This window comes from Xiphophorus couchianus, chromosome 19 (genome assembly GCF_001444195.1).
Source record: "Xiphophorus couchianus chromosome 19, X_couchianus-1.0, whole genome shotgun sequence".
NCBI classification, from domain to species: domain Eukaryota; kingdom Metazoa; phylum Chordata; class Actinopteri; order Cyprinodontiformes; family Poeciliidae; genus Xiphophorus; species Xiphophorus couchianus.
The window spans coordinates 18089966-18108057 of NC_040246.1; the positions used below are offsets into that span (position 1 = coordinate 18089966).

Here is an 18092-nt window from a genome sequence, read left to right on the forward strand (position 1 = left end):
CAATTTTTAGCCCATTTTCAACCACCTATATGCAAAGTTGTTTGATCAGATGACTGAAGGAAGACTTTAGTGTTTTTTTTCTCAAAAAGTTATCAAAAATTTTATATTTTAGAATAAACAAAATTTAGTCTGAATTATATGTTACAAAAGAAAAAAAGAATAGAAAGACGTCGTATTAGGGCGATTATAGACAGAAAAAAGGAGGAGTAAATTACTGCCAAAGAACAAATCTTGGAAATTTTCTAGAAAAAAGCTTGGAAATTTTTGAGTTTCAAAAGTTGAACATTTGCAAGGAAAAACTCAGAATTTTTTAGATTATTTTAAATAGTCAAAGAAAATTTACTTCTGGAACGCTGAAATTTCCAAGTATTTTCTAGAAAATTGTCTAGATTAATCTAAAAAAAGTATCTTTTTTTCTTACAAATATTTCAACTTTTGGAGCTCAAAAAGTTCCAAGTGTTTTTAATCTAAAAAGTTGAATTTTTTTGGAAAATGTTTACATTTTGGAACTGAGACATTTTCTGGATTTTTCTAGAAAATTTCCCAGATTCATCTTAACATCTGTCAATGCTTCTTCTAGCAAACTTTCCACTTTTCAAAATCAGGCGTTTCCAAGCATTGTCTCAGAACATTTCTAATATAAATTACAAATTTTCTGAAGTTTTTGGCAGAAATTTACTCTTTTTTTTCTATTTGCAAAGGCCCTAATATGTTGTTGTGTAATAGTCAGGGTTGGAGGAGGTCAAATATTACAACCAAACAAATAAATAAGTCCAGATTAACAAGAATTTGATCCCCAAAGAACCCAAATAAATAAATCGGGGTGAATACAGCAGCTTCAAATTGATCACATCTCCCACCGTGGTAAACATCTCCAGCTGTGGGTGGGTGTCCACAGTGACCCTACTGTGGACAACAGGAGGCCAACTGCAGCACTGCAACACGTTGGAGGCTGAATCAAACAGCAGCAGCACTCTGTGCAGCCACGTGCTCCTGCATCGACTTTTCAACACATGAATTTGGCATCCCAGCGATCAATACTGTGCCACAGTGTTTATTTAGAGCTCTGGCTTCAAACCATCCACCATTAGACAAACTGGTGTGTCAGAACAAATTGATCAGCGGCTCGACAAATTTACATGATATGTGAATTTGAAAGTTGATATGAAAGTTGCACCGACACGGAGAGCTGGGCGTTTGGGTTTTACTTTAGCAGCTGCTGCAGAAACTGGGAGCAGAAACGGAAACATCTACTCTGGTGAAAGAATATACCTGAATTCCTGAATGAGTTAATCCTAATCCTAACAAATCCAACCTGCACTAATTACGCAAATCTTCTTTCTACAGATATTTACATAAATTCTGGCTGTGAAAACAAGGGGAGTTCCTGCAAAACTCAAATATCTGAACTCATCGTGAAGGTATTGGTTGTGTTTTTGAAGCCTGATGTTGTCCCTGAAACACAGGGAAAACCTTTTTTTTTTTATCAGAATGTTAAACTGCAGCTTAACTATCAAATCTTAAAAACACATTTGTAAAACCCTAGTAGACACGTTAAAATGAAACAAGTAAGAACACAAATCCATCCATGCATTTTGGATCTGGTTGAATCTTATTCTGCATTGATATTTTCTTATAAATTAGATTAAATTGTGTCACCTTCCTAAAATATATGGCCTAAGTTATTTTTGCCAGAAGGGATTTTTTTAAAAACATTTAAAAATCACCATCTCTTTTGTTGCCAAAAGATTATTTAGATTTATTTTATATATAAATCTCTTGGCAAAAGATTACTTGTTTTTAGGAAGTTGACAATATGAAAATATGTGTAATGTTGTTTCCAGCAGGGGGCAGCAGTGAGAGTCTACAAAAACCAGGATGTGCTTGATGATCAGAGCGATCAGTTATCAAATGATTTCGTTTAGAGGATTGATTTCATGCTTCCGGTCAAGCTGCGACAACAACTGCTTCACTAAACAGAAAAAAACGTGACTTTCCATCCAAGTCTTTCTGTTGTTGAAACGCCACTCTGGCCGTTTCGAGGTAACCCCCATTTTCCAGGAAGTCCCAATAAACTGCGGCAGTTTGTAAAAACAATTTAACCGCTGCGATGCACACATTGATTTTCATACTGAACAGATGAGAGTGAACTGAGGTGAGAAATACTGAAAACACCGAGCCGGAATGTAAACCGTTGCTAGGGCCGACCCACAGATGTTGCCATGGCAACACTGTCATTCCTCTGTTTCAGCCGGTTTTTTAAATAAAGACTAGCCGAATGTGTTAACGCTTAAGATCCAGCTTGATCCGATATTTAGCTTTTAGAATAAATGACTAGAAGTTGTCATCCGTCCTCCACCACCGTCCTAAACAGCTGGTGTGTGAAGAATTGTGATGATTTTGCTGATTTTTTTTTCTCTCGTTATTTTCAAACATAGTGGCGTCCATTATAGCCAAACATTGCTATAATGTTTGGCTATAACATTATAGCCAAACATTATAGCCAAAAGAGTAAGATGGGAGTTCCTCTTTTGCGATATATTTTCACATTAGTCTTCTGATTTTACAGATTTATTGTTTTTTTTTTGGTTTTGTTTTTTTGTGCTGAATTAGCTCCTTATGAGGCGATGAGAATTTAAACTTAAGTTTGATGAGGTGATTTTTGTTTTCATAGGCGATGGTCATCTCAGTCGTTTGTATGCTGTTCAAGGGACATATTCTCAGTTCATACAGACTTTTTACACTAAATGTAGTCTACTGTAGGGATTTTTTTAAATATCACCTTAAAAATAATGATATCTGCCAACAGAAGGTCACCCAAGAGTTTAACGTGGCATATTTTATAAGAACCTTTTGGTCCAAATTGGGATGAAGTTACAGACCAAAATTCACATTTTCAAACTCTATAATTCATGAAAATATTCAACAATAATGAAAAGTAAACTGACTTTTGATCAGTTTAAATCGGTCTGTTTGTTTACAAATACAAAATGGAAGTAGGCAGAATTTGATTCAATCTATTGTGCTAGTATCACTGCAAAAACACAAAATCTTACCAAGATTTTTTTGTCTAGCTCCTCATGCAAGACAAAACTAACTTACAAGTAACTTTTCATCAAGAAACAGGAGCTTGTTTAGGTGAATAATTCCTTAATGTTGATGGGAAAAGTACTATTTCCACTGGCAGATTATTTCACTTATAACATGGGGGGAATGTATTGTTATAAGTGAAACAATCTACCAGTGAAAGTAGAACTTTTTCATTAACTTTGAAGAATTACTGACCTATTTCCTGCTGAAAATGTACTTGTAAGTTAGTTTTATCTTATCTTACTTGTACTAAAGTTTTTGTACTAAAAACTAGACCAAAATACCTTGTAAACTGTTGTGTTTTTGCAGTGTATATGTCAGTACTTCAATGTTTTCCAAGAAAACCACAACAGCTGGAACCTCTTTGACAGACATCAGCAGGTCAAAGTTGAATCGTTTTGTAAACAGCAGCTCTCACTGGTTTTAAACTGGTTTTCTTTTTTAGACGTACATGCAGCTCTGAGGCTTCCTCACCTTTACAGAATCTGGTTTGGTCCTCAGGTTAAACCAGTTACACTTATTTTTGTTATACTTAAAGAGAAGTTAAGGAGGAGAAAACTGAACAGTTTGTACATTTCCTGAGAAAAAAAAACGAGATAAACGGGAGAATGGATCGTTTAAAAATAGGAAATAAGCTGCCGACTTGCTCATTCTCACCTGTCCAAATAAAAAAAAGCCCACCTCCGTTAGTACTAATGAGATCACAGGTGTGTCAGACAGGTAAACAAACCAGTTCTGCTCAAGACGAGTCCTGCGTGTCCGGCTCTTCCGTTGTGCACTTCACCGTCATCTCCTGACAGAAATCCACTGTCACTGTGGGGCTACACAATTCCTCACTGGATACCAGAACCACTGGACCGTCTGAGTTCTGCTCCTTCCGACCGAACACGTCCTGGACTTTCCGTCTGCTCTCCAGCTCCTCAGAGTTCTCGCCAACCATGCCGGATCTGGGTTTCACGGGATCCTGGTCCGAAGAATCTGAGGTAAGGTCGATGGTGGTGGAGGCGGGCGGAGTCTGGTTGGTTTGGACCTCTCTGCACACCTGCTGCGAGAGGAAGGAGAGGTTCTGCCAGAGCTCGGACATGCAGACCTGCAGCTGGTTCCTCTCACTCAGCAGCTTCTCCTTCTCGGACACCTGCATCCAGAAAACACACAACTGGGTCAAATCTCAAAGTCAGAACAAAGAAACAAACTGAGTTCAACTGCAACTAACGATTACTTTAGTTACAGAATAATCCATCAATTATTCTGACGATTAATCAATTAATCAGATAAAACAAACTGACAAATTCTGCATTTTTTATTTAATTCTTTACATTAAAATATCCAAATAAGTAAAAGGACTCAATTCAAATAAGAAAATTAACCTTTTATTGCATAAAATCATAATCATTTGTAGCAAAGGATGCACCTGCAACTAAAAACATACTTCCAAGCCCTTTCACTTGACGTAACATCAATGCAGTATATAAAATTTATATTGCTGACCATTTTGTTTTGATTAATCGATCAATAATTTGATAGCAAAAGGTGCTTAATAGGGCTGCAACCAATTTTTTATCAATTAATCTATTGATTATTCTAACGATAAGTCGGATAAAGGAAACTTGGCACATTTTGCAATTTCTACATATAAACCTTTTTTTATACAATATTAGAAAAACATGAAACATGCAAATAAAAATAAATAAATTCCCTTTTTTTAAATAAGGAATTTTATTGCCTAAAATGCAATAACATAGTATTTCTTTTGTGATTTTTGATTATTTGTAGCAAAGGATGCATCTGCAGCTAAAATAAATACTTCTAAAAATACTTCTAAGTTCAGCCTTTTCTTCTTTTCTTAACATCAAAACAAAGTGGAGTTAATTTGCATTTATTGATTTATAAGAGGAGAGCAAAAGCTGTTTAAGAGGAGTTTTATTTTAGAAAATCTGAATGATCAGGTGAAGCTAAAACTAAACCATTGAGGAGCTGTTTTTTTTTTTAATCTCAAACACAAAATATGTACTTTTTTGTTCACTTTTGTAAGCTTTTTCAGCAAAAGATCTTCCATTTAGTCTCTACTCTAGTTAACCGATTACTAAATTAGTTGACAATTATTTAAATAATTGTTTCAACATGATTAATCGTTTCAGCCCTTCAGTCCAGCCTTTGTTAGAAGTGACTCAGAGGTTCATAATCTTTACTATGTAGATTTTGGGTTGTTGAGGTAATTTTATGCTAAGTGTGTGTTTTTAAGCCCGTACCAGTTTTCGGATCTCCATCTCCAGGTTCTGAATGCAGTCCAGCTTCCTCTTGCGGCAGCGCTGAGCAGCGATCCGGTTTTTGCTGCGCCTCCGGATGTCATGGATGAACTCCAGCTGTTCTGAGGTCAGTTTGTGCATCTTGATGAGGACCTGGAAGTCGTTGCGAGGCAGGTTGGAGATCTGATCCACAGGGAACGGCAGCTTCACCTGAAAGAACCGAGGAGTTCAATCTGATCAGGTCCGATCTGACGGCAGGAAAGTTTAAATTCATGATAAAAACTGCAGATTTAAACCACATTAACATCTTTACTGACAACTATCTCAGGATCCACTGACCAAAAATATTTTGACGTGTTTCTGCACCAGAAATATATGACAGAAATGAATGTTATTAAATTACCTCTTCGGCTTAAGTTCAACAAGAACTGATAGCAGAGAAGGATTTAAACTACGACTGAGTGTAAAAAAAGTAATATAATTACCAGAATGAAGTCCAAATATCACAAGAATACGTATTAATATTAACACATTAGTCATAATATTACGAGAATTAAGTAGTATATAATAAAGTCCTAATATTTCGACTTTATTCTCGAAATATTTTATTCTCATATTATTTCGACTTTATTTTCTTTATATTGTGGCTTTACTCCTAATGTTATGACTGTATTTTGGCAACACCACGACTTCATTCTATTAATATTTTGACTTTATTCTCATAATGTTATGTTTTTATTAATTATTTCTTCTTAGTGTAAGCCAAATTCTCCGTCGCAGTAAGAACCAGGGCGCAGAAACTCTGACCTTAAACAAGATCAAGAATAGGAGAAAATCCGCCGCATGAAGGCAGGTGAGTGTAATGTGGTATAACAGCCAGTAGGTGTCAGTATCAGACTAATCAAATCCTGTTTGCATCTACGGATCATCTGCATTCTTCAACCACTCTGCAGCTAAATTAGTAATTAGCGTACAATAAGATTTGTAAGCGCACAACATAATTCACGAATGTGTATAACACAATGCATAAATCCATACCTCAATAAATATAAGCTAGAATATCCAAGAATAAATATTGTTAATGCTGCGTTCAAGGCAGAAGAAAAGCTAGGATATCTGAGCATTACCAGATTTATTAGGAAAAACCTTGTTTTTTGTGCAGTTGCTCAAAACCACAATATTAAAGATATTTACTTACATTTAAGTAACTGGATTCTAAAAATATGGATTTAGTAGAGTTTTTGTTTTCCTGGAAAAACAAAAACTGTGAAAACTAAGAACAGCAGTAGCGCCATCTTTTGGCAGCTTTTAAGCCTCCATCGCGCACATGAACACAACGCGGTCCGTCTTCTGAAGTGTGATCTTAAAATGCGAATAGAAAGAAGCTAACTACTAACCTCAGGGCCAGAGACTCTGGATCCACCTTCACTGTCATCTTCTGAGAATGATTCGGACTCATCGCTGGAGTTCCCTCCACTGGTACCAAACTCCTGCTCACTTTTGATCTTGATGTGGCCCTGGCTGAAGACAACCTCACTTCTGAGTGGCGTCCGGGCTTCCACCACTCCGACCAGACAATGAGGAAGAGCCGAGACTGAGCTGACATGTGGGGCAGAAGAGAGGTCAAAGGCCAGGCTGGATGGCGAGCTACCAGTGGCTATGTCATCTGGATATGAGGAGTGGGAGCTGGGAGTCTGAGTTTGGGGTTCGGATGGTACAGGAGACGCAGCTAATGTCTTGATGGAGACAGGAGAGCTGGTGAGGCATGTCAGATGAGGTGAGGAAGTCTCCACTTGCTCCATGGTTGAGGTTTTTTCTCTGTTGGACAACAAAGGTTGCTCACCAGCAGCAGAGGAGAAAATGACGGTACATCTGTCCGGCTCGCCTTCATACCGAGACGAAGACGTCTTGGATTGCTGCATGTCTCTATCATTGAGGTTGAGGTTGGATTGGCTTAGAGAGTCCATCTTACTCCTCTGCCTGTCTTTGAGCAGCTCCCTGTAGTGGCTGATGGACAGATGGTTGGAGAGAAGCTGCTGAATGGTGCTGCCAGTCATGGTGCCAAGATCCAGGCTGCCTCGCTGGAGGTATGAACGTAGGCAGGACGAGGCTAATTCCCCATCCGCAGACGGCTTATCTGCAACTGGAACTCCCTCCACTTCCAGCTCCATCTCCAGAACCTCTTCAGTACCAAACTCTGCGTTGAAGCCGTTCCTCTCGTGTCCTGATTCATCAAAGGGCTCCTCTTTAATCCTGGAGGGGTTGAGAAGGGTCTGGGGAGCAGCACCGGAGTCTGTCAACTCTGAACTGGTTAGAGTGGGAATGGTCTGTTGACCTAATCCATTGTGCTTGTCGTCACAAACCTGCTCCTGGTACTTCCAGGATTTTGGACTTTGTGGAAGATCTTCATGAGGAGAAGCAGCATCAGCTGTTAGAGAGCTTTCCTTCTTTGTCTCTGAACCGCTATCAAAGGAAACGTCTTGGGAAAAGACGGTATCCTCTTCATCGTATTGCACCTTGCAATTTCTGGAGTGCTGTCCGTCACTCTCCAACTGAGCCTGAAGAAACTGGAAGCAGGAATCCTCCAAGTTGTGCACACCAAGGAGGTCGGCACACCGAATGACCTCATGGATGTTTTCTTGACTTAACACCAGCTTGGCGGTGTAGGCGAACTGGAGCAGCGGAGCAAAACCATTAGCTGTCACCTGCAGAAAAATAAACACAGTTTATGTGTAAGGCATATTTAGGTCTAGGGATGCAAAAAAGTAAGAGAATTACAATTAACTGTCGATTAATGGTTTATTAGATTAAAATGAATTGAGTCAATTCAGTAATAATGCCTGATTAGATATTCTTTTAGTGTTGTAGTTTGGCCGCCATCCAGCAGAGGGCACCACTGGTCATTCATTAGCGGATTGACACAAAGATGACGGTCATACCAGAATGGAAACGGTCAAAACAGAGCATGCAAAATGCATTTATTCAAGAGCAACATCCGACGGTACTTCTATTAATGTTCATGGGAGTTTAAAGATATATTTTCATTCTTTTAATTTTTTATTTTTCTATTCAGCAACTTAGGAGGTTCCTGTTTTGTTTTATTTTTTAAAATATCTACGTATAATAATCTGGGTGGGAAACACAATTTTCTGTTTATTCCACTACTTGATTGACTCAAATAAAATAAAAAATTTTATGTTTTCCTTAAATTCCAACATATGACAAATTTAGCCATGTATGTTAAGGAAAAACGGTTGAGCCTCTTTATACAAGAGAAAACGTTTAAGAAAATGGTTACTTATCAATTAATCGCTAGCTCCATCAACTTTAGATAACTTTAATTGAGAACTTGTGTTCCTAAATTGGTCTATTACTTAAAATCCTGTTAATTGTCCTCCTGTTTTATGTTGTATACGACTGCAAAAAGGCACTGTGAGGTATAAATAGTTGAAAAATAAAAGGAGGTGCTTTCAGAAAAATTAAATATTCGCCATGTTTTCCTCTTCCTGCTGTGTTGATCTTTTGTGTCCTGAATGATTCGGTCTCTTTCAACCTTCATCATCCTCTGCTTCCTCCTCCTTCACTGTTGTCAGCATCATCTTTGTCCATCTGTGTGGTTTGTGCTCACATCAGCATCCCTTCAGGCTTCACAGCAGAACAATAAGATCATGAAACACGGAAGAGAGCTCCGCTTTAACACGACTGGACAGATGGAGTTCAGACTGTCTGTTGCTTTGATTTAGCTCTGCTTGCTAAAAACTTCACAAAAGGAAGAAAAGCATCATCTCTCCTTCCTGTCATTTTGCCCCTTACCTTGTCTGGCAGGCTGATGATGGGTTCAGCGCTGCCTGGCGACTCGCTGTGTCCCAGCAGGACCTGTAGAAAGTAGCTGCTGCTGGCAGCCAGGACGGCCCGGTGGGCCCGGACCTCCCTGCCCTCCACCAGCACCGTGACATCACAGAGGAGCCCCCGCCGCCGCTGTTCCTCCAGGCTCAGCAGCACGTTGGCACAGTGCACCTTGGATTCGTACACGTACACCGGCGCTGACGCCTGACTGTCATGCTGCTGCTCCGACATCACTTCCTCTGACACCCTGCACAAACTACATGCAGAATGAAGACACAGGAGTTATCAGTTTACTATAAATCAATACAGAAATTCTGATATAACTCGGGTTGAAGCATATCTAAACGTCTTGTTCTCTGTTCAGAAAGCCATCAGATACAAACAGACAGAACACATCTGTGGTGTGAAAATCACATGCTAAAGTAGGCCTGTCGCAAAGTACATTTTTCTGGATGATAAACTGTCCCAGAAATTATTGCAATAAACAATAATATTGTTGTTTTGAGATCATTTTCAATTGTAACGGGATAAAAATGCAAGTTCACCCTCTCGAAGCTCAATAAACTTTAATTTCGAATGAGCATTTTAACACTGCACTGCAAAAACGCCAAATATTTTTGGTTTAGTTTCTAGTGCAAATATTTTAGTACACTTGAAATAAAACAAAACTAATATACAATTAACTTTTTAGCTATATATAGAGGCTTGTTTTGCGTAAATAATTTCATTATATTGATGTAAACATAATGGTCCCATTGGCAGATTATTTCACTTACAACAAGAAATTATTTCTCATGTTATAAGCTAATTTAAAGTACTTTTTCCTAAATATGAAGAAATTATCTAAGTAAAACAAGCCTCTACATCTTGCTGAAAAGTTACTTTTAAGTTAGTTTGTCTTATTTAAAGTGTACCAAGATATTTTCACCAATAATACTTGGTAAAATTGTGTGTTTTTGCAGTGTGGGACTGGAAGACCTTTTGAACATCCAAAATAAATAAAAAAATAAAAATAAAATGGACGATGAACTTTGTCAACAAAATTACCCATTAAAACCGGGACGAGTTGAGACCAAAGCACCTGACCGAACCCTTTTGTCATCTAGTCTTTGGTAGAAAAAGAGAGGCAAGAAAAACAATCAAGAAAAAAAAAATTATTGCGCTCATCTTAATTTATCATGCAATTAATTGATTTATTGCTTGTTGCACCAGGTTTATGTCAAAGGTTTATACACAACATCAGGCCACTGCATCCTGCTGCATATCCCTTCATTTTGTTGCGTCTCACTGTGAGAAAATACTTCCAGCTGCATCCCGCTACACCTTCCTCCACTCATTTGCATTCTGCTGCTGTTTTCTGTTTCTTACTACATCCAGCTTCATCATTCTGCTCTCTGTTTAAATCCTAACACATCCTACACTGCAAAAACACAAAGTCTTGCCAAGCATTTTGTCTAGTTTCTTGTGCAAATATCCTAGTACACTTGACATTAAACAAACTAACTTAAAAGTAACATTTTAGAAAGATATAGAACTAAGTAAATAATTTAATATAGTTTTTTTTTTAAGTACTAGTTCCACTGGCAAATTTCTTTCACTGGAATTGGTACTTTTATTACCTATATTAAAAAATTATTTACTTAAGACAAGTTTATCTTGATGGGAAGTAAGTTTTAAGTTAGTTTTGTCTTATTTTAAATGTACTAGGATATTTGCACTAAAATAAAAATACTTGGTATGATTTTGTGTTTTTGCAGTGTGCTGCTTGCTGCTACATTGTAATCCTGCTGCATCCCTCTGTATCTTGCTACTCGGCCCGTCACAATAATCAATAAATCAATTCATATGACAAATTTAAATAATTTACATTTGCATGATTTATCTTTAACAATTATTTTAGTAATTCTATAAATTCTACAGATTATTTTGACAATCAGGTTAACATTCTGCTGATTTTTCTTTTGTCCACTTCAGCTTATTTTATATAATATTAGAAACACATTAAAAGATGCAAACAAATAATTTAATTCCTTTTTAAATAAGAACATAAACATTTTATTGCTTACAACAACACAATAATTCTTTAGTGTATTATTGATCATTTGTAGCAAAGGATCAACATGTGAAAAGCTCAGGCCTTCTTGTTCAACTGATGTGATCAATTTTTGGATTAACTATTTAATAATAGGATAGCAAACGGTCCTGAATAAAAGATTTGTTTACAGAATTTTAACCAGGCGCAGCTAAAATTATGCCACTTGAGGAGTTCTGGGTAAAACATATTTTCAGATAAAAAGATTTTTTTTATCCTAATTACAAAATGTTTAAATATTTTGTACAGTTTTGGTTTAATTTCTGCTCTGATTGTGTTGTTCTCTCAGCAAATTGCCTTTTTTGAGTCTCTATTTAGAGATTAATTGATTTCTAAATTAGTTGACGATTATTTTTAAAAATTTGTTAATCGTTTCAACCCTACAGCATGCAGTTGTAGATCTAGAGTTGAGCTTTAAAGAGAGCGGCAGCTGTGCACACAGACTGCAGGCAGAGCTGCTTCTTTGTGATTCAGCCGTTCATAAATCCTCCCTGCAGACAGCTGAGTGTGCAGTCTCTGCGTGTGTGTGTGTGTGGGGATGTGTGTGTGTGTGTGGGTGTGTGGGTGTGCAGTCTGTGGGTGTGGGGATGCGTGTGTGTGTGTGGGAGCGTTGTGCTGAGTAAGACCTGCTGAAGCAGCCCACCTCTGAAGGCTCACTGTGAATCCACATACTGACCATCATCATCATCATCATTTGCTTAGACTATCTGCTGCGTCCGTGAGGATCACCAGAACAGCCACGCGTCACGTTTCCATCCTGATCTTGTGTTTTGCGATCTGTCTCCGCTCCTTTTCATCCAATCACACGGCGGGTTACAGGAGGAGTGACCTCTCAGGACTGACTGTTATTGTTCAGTTTCCATTCAGGATGTTGCTTTCATTTAAAATAATGCATAATGTAAAATCAACCTTCTTATTCCATCATCAAAAACACACCTGGACTGTTGCCTTAATCCTTTCACACATGTTTGAGAAATCCTTTAATCTCCATGGCAACCATTCAGCTTTGGAAAACGCCTGGATGGCCCTAGCCCCACCTCCGGCCTTCCCCCAAAATGAGCTCCTTCAGACTAGCTAGCAGCAATTAGCAAACATCTGTTCAAACTGCACATCAGCTGAGCTCATTTCACAAGCTACTTCTCAGTGCAACATTGCAAAACATTAAATATTACCAAGTATTTTTTATCTAATTTCTAGAGCAAATATTTTAGTACATTTGAAATAAGACAAAACTAACTTACAAGTAACTTTTCAGCAAAAAAATCTGAGCTAGTTTTAGGTCAATAATTCCTCAATATTGATGAAAAAGTACCAGTTCCACTGGAAGATTATTTCTCTTAAAGCAAAACATTTCTACTGAGTTATAAGTGAAATAATCTGCCAATGGGAAAAGTATGTTTTACATCAATATTAAAGAATTACTTTTAAAAAGTTCATATTTCTTGATTAAAAGTAACTTCTAAGTTAGTTTTATTTTATTTCAAGTGTACTAAAATATTGGTGTTGGAAATTTGACCGAAATTACTTGTTATGATTTTGTGTTTTTGCAGTGAACGCTGAAAAAAACAGTTAATACGGGAGTAGTGATGTAATAACTCGCTGAAGGCGGAGTGTTGGAAAGAGCAGGACTTTCTTAAAGCAACAGAGCCCCAATTACAAAATCTAAATTTGTTCAAATATATAGCAGTTTTAAAACAACTGAAGTTAACATTGTTACTTGATAAATTGCCACTATTTGCCTGGAAAATAAATAATACCGCTTTTTTAAAACATCCTCCCATATTGCACTTCACATCTTCTGCCTCCATCCAGCTCTATGTTGCTCTAATGTGCTGCATCTGGTTCCTTCCCACCCCTGATTCATTCTAGTCCATTAAGATCTACTCTCTACATCCAGACACATCCTGCAATATTCTGCTACAACCGGCTGAAACCTGCTTCATTATGCTCCTAGCTAACTCTGGCATATTGACAGAATTGTTATTAACATGCACTGTTCCTGTAATGAATAAAATAAATTACACCCTGTTTAAGATCGTCGTGACTGAGGGATATGTATTTAAAATTTTATTATAATATTTTGTGGCTCTATTGAGAAATACATTTTAAAAATTACGACAAGAGTAACATTTATTACTTCTTTTTTTTTTAAGTAACTCACTGAAAAAACACAAAAGTACTTTCTGGTGCAAATGTCTTAGTATAGTTAAAATAAGAAAATAAGACAAAGCTAACTTATAAATAACTTTTCAGAAAGATATGAGCTTGATTAAAATCAATAACTCATTATTGATAAAACATTTTTTACTAATTCCACCGGCAGATTATTTCACTTATCACTACCAATGGTCATAGAGCCGTTACCTAGCAACCCAAGCCAAGCCCCGCCCATCACCTAGCAACAAAGTTCTAGTTCCACTGGCAGATTGTTTCACTTATAACATGGAAAATTTCTTACTATAAATGAAATAATCCACCAGTGGAACGAAAACTTTTTCAATTTGAGGAATTTTTAACTAAAAACAAGTTATTTTATCTTGCTGAAAAGTTACTTCTAAGTTAGTTTGTCATATTTCAAGATTACTAAGCTATTTGAGCTACAAATCAGACCAAAAATAACTTACTGTATGGAATTTGCAACACATGTTCATATACTGTACTTCAAAAAACTAAAATTATATCACTAAACTACCCTGGATTTAATTACATTTTCTAATGTACTGATTCTTATTGACAATTTCTTAATACAAATGGTGGATAAAAAAGTAAAAACACATTTTGTAGCTAATTGTTAGTTTTTTTTTTTTATTGACATTAATAGAAATTTACTGAGACATATTGTCAGGATTGCTGGCTTTACTATTTTCTTCACAGTTTTTTCTATGAAAGTATCAATAAAGATCAATAAATATGACTTAATGCAGTTACTGTGTGCAGTTTAGTGTTATAAATCTCACTTCTTTACAAATGGGAATGTTTTTCAAAAGCAGTATTTGTGTTTGCGGAGCTATGCTTGCTGTCATATTATCACTTTTAGCACAAAATGTTGTGATAAAACTTTAAGCCCATATCATCCACCAATACGTTCCTTTTCATCCTGCAGTAAACGCAGAACAGGTTACCATATTTTTTTTCTCCATTTGCAGCAGTGAAATCCTCAGATTATTTAACCAGCAGAAACGCTGCAGAGAGGCAGATTAACGGGGAAAGATGCTGGTAAATCTGATCCACAGATGACCGGCAGACATCCCAGAGGAGATCCTGATAAACATCCTGCTGTGACATCATCATCTCCTTTTCTGTTCGCCGACACGCTTCTCGCTGGGATCCGGAAACCTGAACTCTGAGGTCACCCAGAACCTTCATCCTGAGGGCTGCCGATCCCTCCTCATCCTCTCCTGTATAGATCTGATGACACAAACCATCGACTGCTGAATCAGAGGCAGGACGAAAAGTTTTTGTTTCTAATATTTCTCTTCAGCTCAAATAGAAAGAACCAGTCTGTCCAGGTTGGAAACCATCAGTTCAATGCTAACACTGTGAAAATACAAAATTGACCAACTAGTTTCCAGTGAACATATCTTTGTACACTTAAAATAAGTAGCTTTTCAGCAAGATATAGGAGCTTTTTCTGTGTTTAAGTGAAATAATCACCAACTGAACCAAAACGTTTTTATCAATATTAAGGAATTATTTACTTAAACAATCCCATATATCTTTCTGAAAAGTTACTTGTAAATTTCTTTTGTCTTATTTTAAGTGTACTAAGACATTTGCACGAGAAACTAAACCAAAATTACTTGGTAAGATTTTGTGTTTTTGCAGTGAACCCTTGGGTTCAGTTTCGCCTTGGTGTTGGATGGACTCGGATGAGAAAACCCGGCCTGCAGGCGCCTGAGGAAGTAGAAAATGGATCAGACACCTCAGGTTTCAGGGAAAGCAAAGTGACACGAGTCACACATTAAAACCCTAATAGCAGTCAGACAGGAGCGAGAAGCTGAATCAAAACAAAACCTGGAGAATCCAAACACAAACTGTTAGCGGTGTTTGTGGTTAGTGGTGTTTTCAAGGCAGAAACAGTACCAGAGATCATCAAGATTTGTTAAAAGAACCTGGATATTCCTGCAGTTCCACTAGTTTGACTTTAATAAATACAATTAACTTCTCCAGACGCCGCAGAACCGAAACATCGACTTAAAAATCAGAGCGAAAAATCCAGATCCGATGTTTTACTGCAACACTAAAGCATCACCAGAAATCACCAGATAAACAGCAGAAATCAGCCCATTTGTGTTTCTCTCTCTGAAAAACTTAGAGACGTTTACAAGACCATGAATCTTCAGTCTCTGTGTGATCGTTCTCTCTTCTGATCCCAGAAAAGGTTTCATCTGCTTCGCTAACATCCAGGAAGGAAAACCTGAGGGATCAGAGTGACGTTTACTGCAACAGTAACTTTCAGAGGTGCTTCAGTTACCATCAGTGTTCTACTTTTTTTAAACACAATGTAAAATAATGTTAATTCTTTTACATTTTGTCTTGTTACAACATAAAGTAGTGCTTATACATTAATGGGACGTAAAATTATACATTATAATACGTCATGAAACCAAGGAACAGGGATTAAGATGTGGGGAAGTTTAAAGAAGGGTTTTGGATTGGAACGATTAATTTGATTATTCGTGATTAATTGATTAATCAATTAATTAAGTAGTTGATTAAAAAATCCACATACATACTTCAGCAAAAAGACTATTTGTGAAATAACAACACACTCAGTGCATATTTAAGCCAAAATGTTGCAAAAATTATATATTTTGGATTTACCATTTTAAAAAAAAATCTTTTTCTGTAAATATATTCTACCCAAAACTCATCTAGTATCATAGTTCTAGCTTTATTTGGTTCAAAAAGTGCATCTTTTAATGTTTCTTATATTGTAAAAATAAAAAAAAGGCTAAAGTGATCAAATAAATCTGCATAATGTATGAATTATTTGATTTATCAATTAATCATCAAAAACTATGTATTACTACTATAGGCGTTACCTGCAGCCCTGAAAGGCTATAAAATAATGGCTCAATAAAAACAAAAACAAAAAAAACAGCATTCATAGTAAAAAACAAAAACATTGTTGTGGTTGTATCATGGAAGGGCGATGCTATTCTTCTTCTTCTTCAGCAGGAACATGTAATAAAAGTACATATCCATGTTAGAATGTCCTAATCAAAGCTCAGGCCTAAATCCAACTGAGAATTGAAGAGAATTCATTTCTACAGGCAATTTGCATCCGATCTGTCTGAGTTACATCGCTGGTTTTGCAAAGAAAGGAGCAAAACATAAAGCTTTATATCTGCATTTGAAAAGCTGGTGGAGACAAAAGACTTGCAGCTGTAATTGGATCAAAAAATTATTCTACAAAGCATCTACTCCGGTGGGAGAATATATCTGCAAGCCACACTTTTCAGATTGTTATCGACAGAAGATTTGAGACTGTTGAGTTTCACTTTCCAGAAAAACTGCTACCCTAAACATACAACCAGAGCTACAATGATATGGTTTGAATCCCATCCTCCCATACATTTTAATACGTCCTAATCAAAGTTCAGACCTGAATCCAACTGAATAATGAAGAGAATTAATTTTTAAAGGCAATTTTCATCCAATCTGGTTGTTTTTTCAGACAAAAAATGGGTGGGGGGAATCTAAATTTACAAAACTGACAGCAGCTGTAATTGGAGCCAAAGGTGGTTAAATAAAACATCTACTCAGAAAAAGTCAATATATCTGCAAGCCACACTTTTCAGATTTTATTAATAAATACTCTACCATCTACTTCACAAATAAGTGTTTGGTCTATCATTATTTAAACTTTCCAAGTTTCATTCTGAAGGAATTTATGGTCTGCAAAAGAACAGAGCGATCCTAAACAACAACCGCACTGTAATTATCTTTTTACAGCTCTGACGGGTCCAAACTTAGCAACACGAGCAGCTGGGATCCAGAACCAGCCCTTCCGGATCTGGACCAGCACCTGGACGCTGATCTGGATCCATCCTTGCTGTGTTCATGACCAGCAGAATCACCCGCAGCTCCGAGGAGAAGCTGGAAAACAAAGAGCTCATCCTGCACAACCAGGCGTGTGCGCGACACATGCACGCTGTCAGGCGCTCAGACGATGCGGTTCTGAGAGCTGCAGCTGCTGGTTCTGGTTCCAGCGGCTCGCCGCGGCTGCTGCACCGGCCCTCAGCGCTTTGTTTCCCCGGCTGAGGGCGGAGCGGCGGCCGCTTCCTTTGTCCTGCTCCCCGCGGAGTAAAACAACCGAGTGAACCCGCCAACACAAAGACCCGCAGCTCCCGTGCACGGTGGCTGGAGGCGCGTGCACAGCCTCGTGTCAGGCTTGTAAATCACACCCACGCACGGTTGGGTCGCAAGTTCCAACTGGACTCACCCAGCGGCTCCGAACCGCGGAGGAGACACCCTCACTGGGACGCATGCAGCCGCAGCGGCCGCTTCTGGAGACTCACCGGCTCCTTCTGCGCGTCCACGGCCCCGTCACAGATCACAGCGGGTCCGCATGGTGCCGAACCGGGGTCTGAGTGTGGACCGTCACCGAGCGCTGCGGGTCCGCATGGATCCGAACCCGGGTCTGAGTGTGGACATGGAGCGCGTTCTGTGATTCAGGAGCTGCTTTGTTGACATCGGTTCGATGACGTCATGGTTTCCCTCATTCACAATAACAACCCCCCCCCACCCGCTCCTCACTCAGCGCCACACACACACACACACACACACACAAACACACACACACCCGCGCACGC

At 38.0% G+C, this 18092-nt stretch overlaps 1 protein-coding gene and 1 long non-coding RNA gene across 3 annotated transcripts; one reads left to right on the forward strand and one right to left on the reverse strand.

Annotated features, from left to right (window-relative positions):
* Positions 1-1797: 1797 nt before the first annotated feature.
* Positions 1798-18003, reverse strand: LOC114133934 (transcription regulator protein BACH2-like). 2 transcript variants are annotated; one of them, XM_028000091.1, is made up of 5 exons: positions 17799-18003; positions 9150-9438; positions 6734-8041; positions 5340-5546; positions 1798-4225 (listed from the first exon to the last, which is right to left on the reverse strand). In XM_028000091.1, exons 2-5 carry the CDS (start codon positions 9411-9413, stop codon positions 3830-3832), a joined length of 2175 nt encoding a protein of 724 aa, XP_027855892.1. In that variant the 5' UTR covers positions 9414-9438; positions 17799-18003; the 3' UTR covers positions 1798-3829. The 2 variants fall into 2 exon arrangements, with proteins under 2 accessions (XP_027855892.1, XP_027855894.1); XM_028000093.1 differs by lacking the exon at positions 17799-18003 and adding an exon at positions 10230-10291.
* LOC114133965 (uncharacterized) lies at positions 2259-9290 on the forward strand. The gene is made up of 4 exons (XR_003593316.1): positions 2259-2377; positions 5364-5577; positions 6093-6189; positions 9162-9290. It is a non-coding gene; the product is annotated as an uncharacterized LOC114133965 (long non-coding RNA).
* Positions 18004-18092: the final 89 nt, after the last annotated feature.

What these genes read in the sequence shown, in the direction of transcription:
- LOC114133934 (XM_028000091.1), bottom strand. Translation starts at nt 9,413, where the DNA reads ATGTCGGAGCAGCAGCATGACAGTCAGGCGTCAGCGCCGGTGTACGTG. An exon ending in CCAGAGTCTCTGGCCCTGAG is followed by an intron (nt 5,547 to 6,733) that starts GTTAGTAGTTAG and finishes CGGTTCTTTCAG; the next exon opens with GTGAAGCTGCCGTTCCCTGT. An exon ending in AGATGGAGATCCGAAAACTG is followed by an intron (nt 4,226 to 5,339) that starts GTACGGGCTTAA and finishes TTCTGGATGCAG; the next exon opens with GTGTCCGAGAAGGAGAAGCT.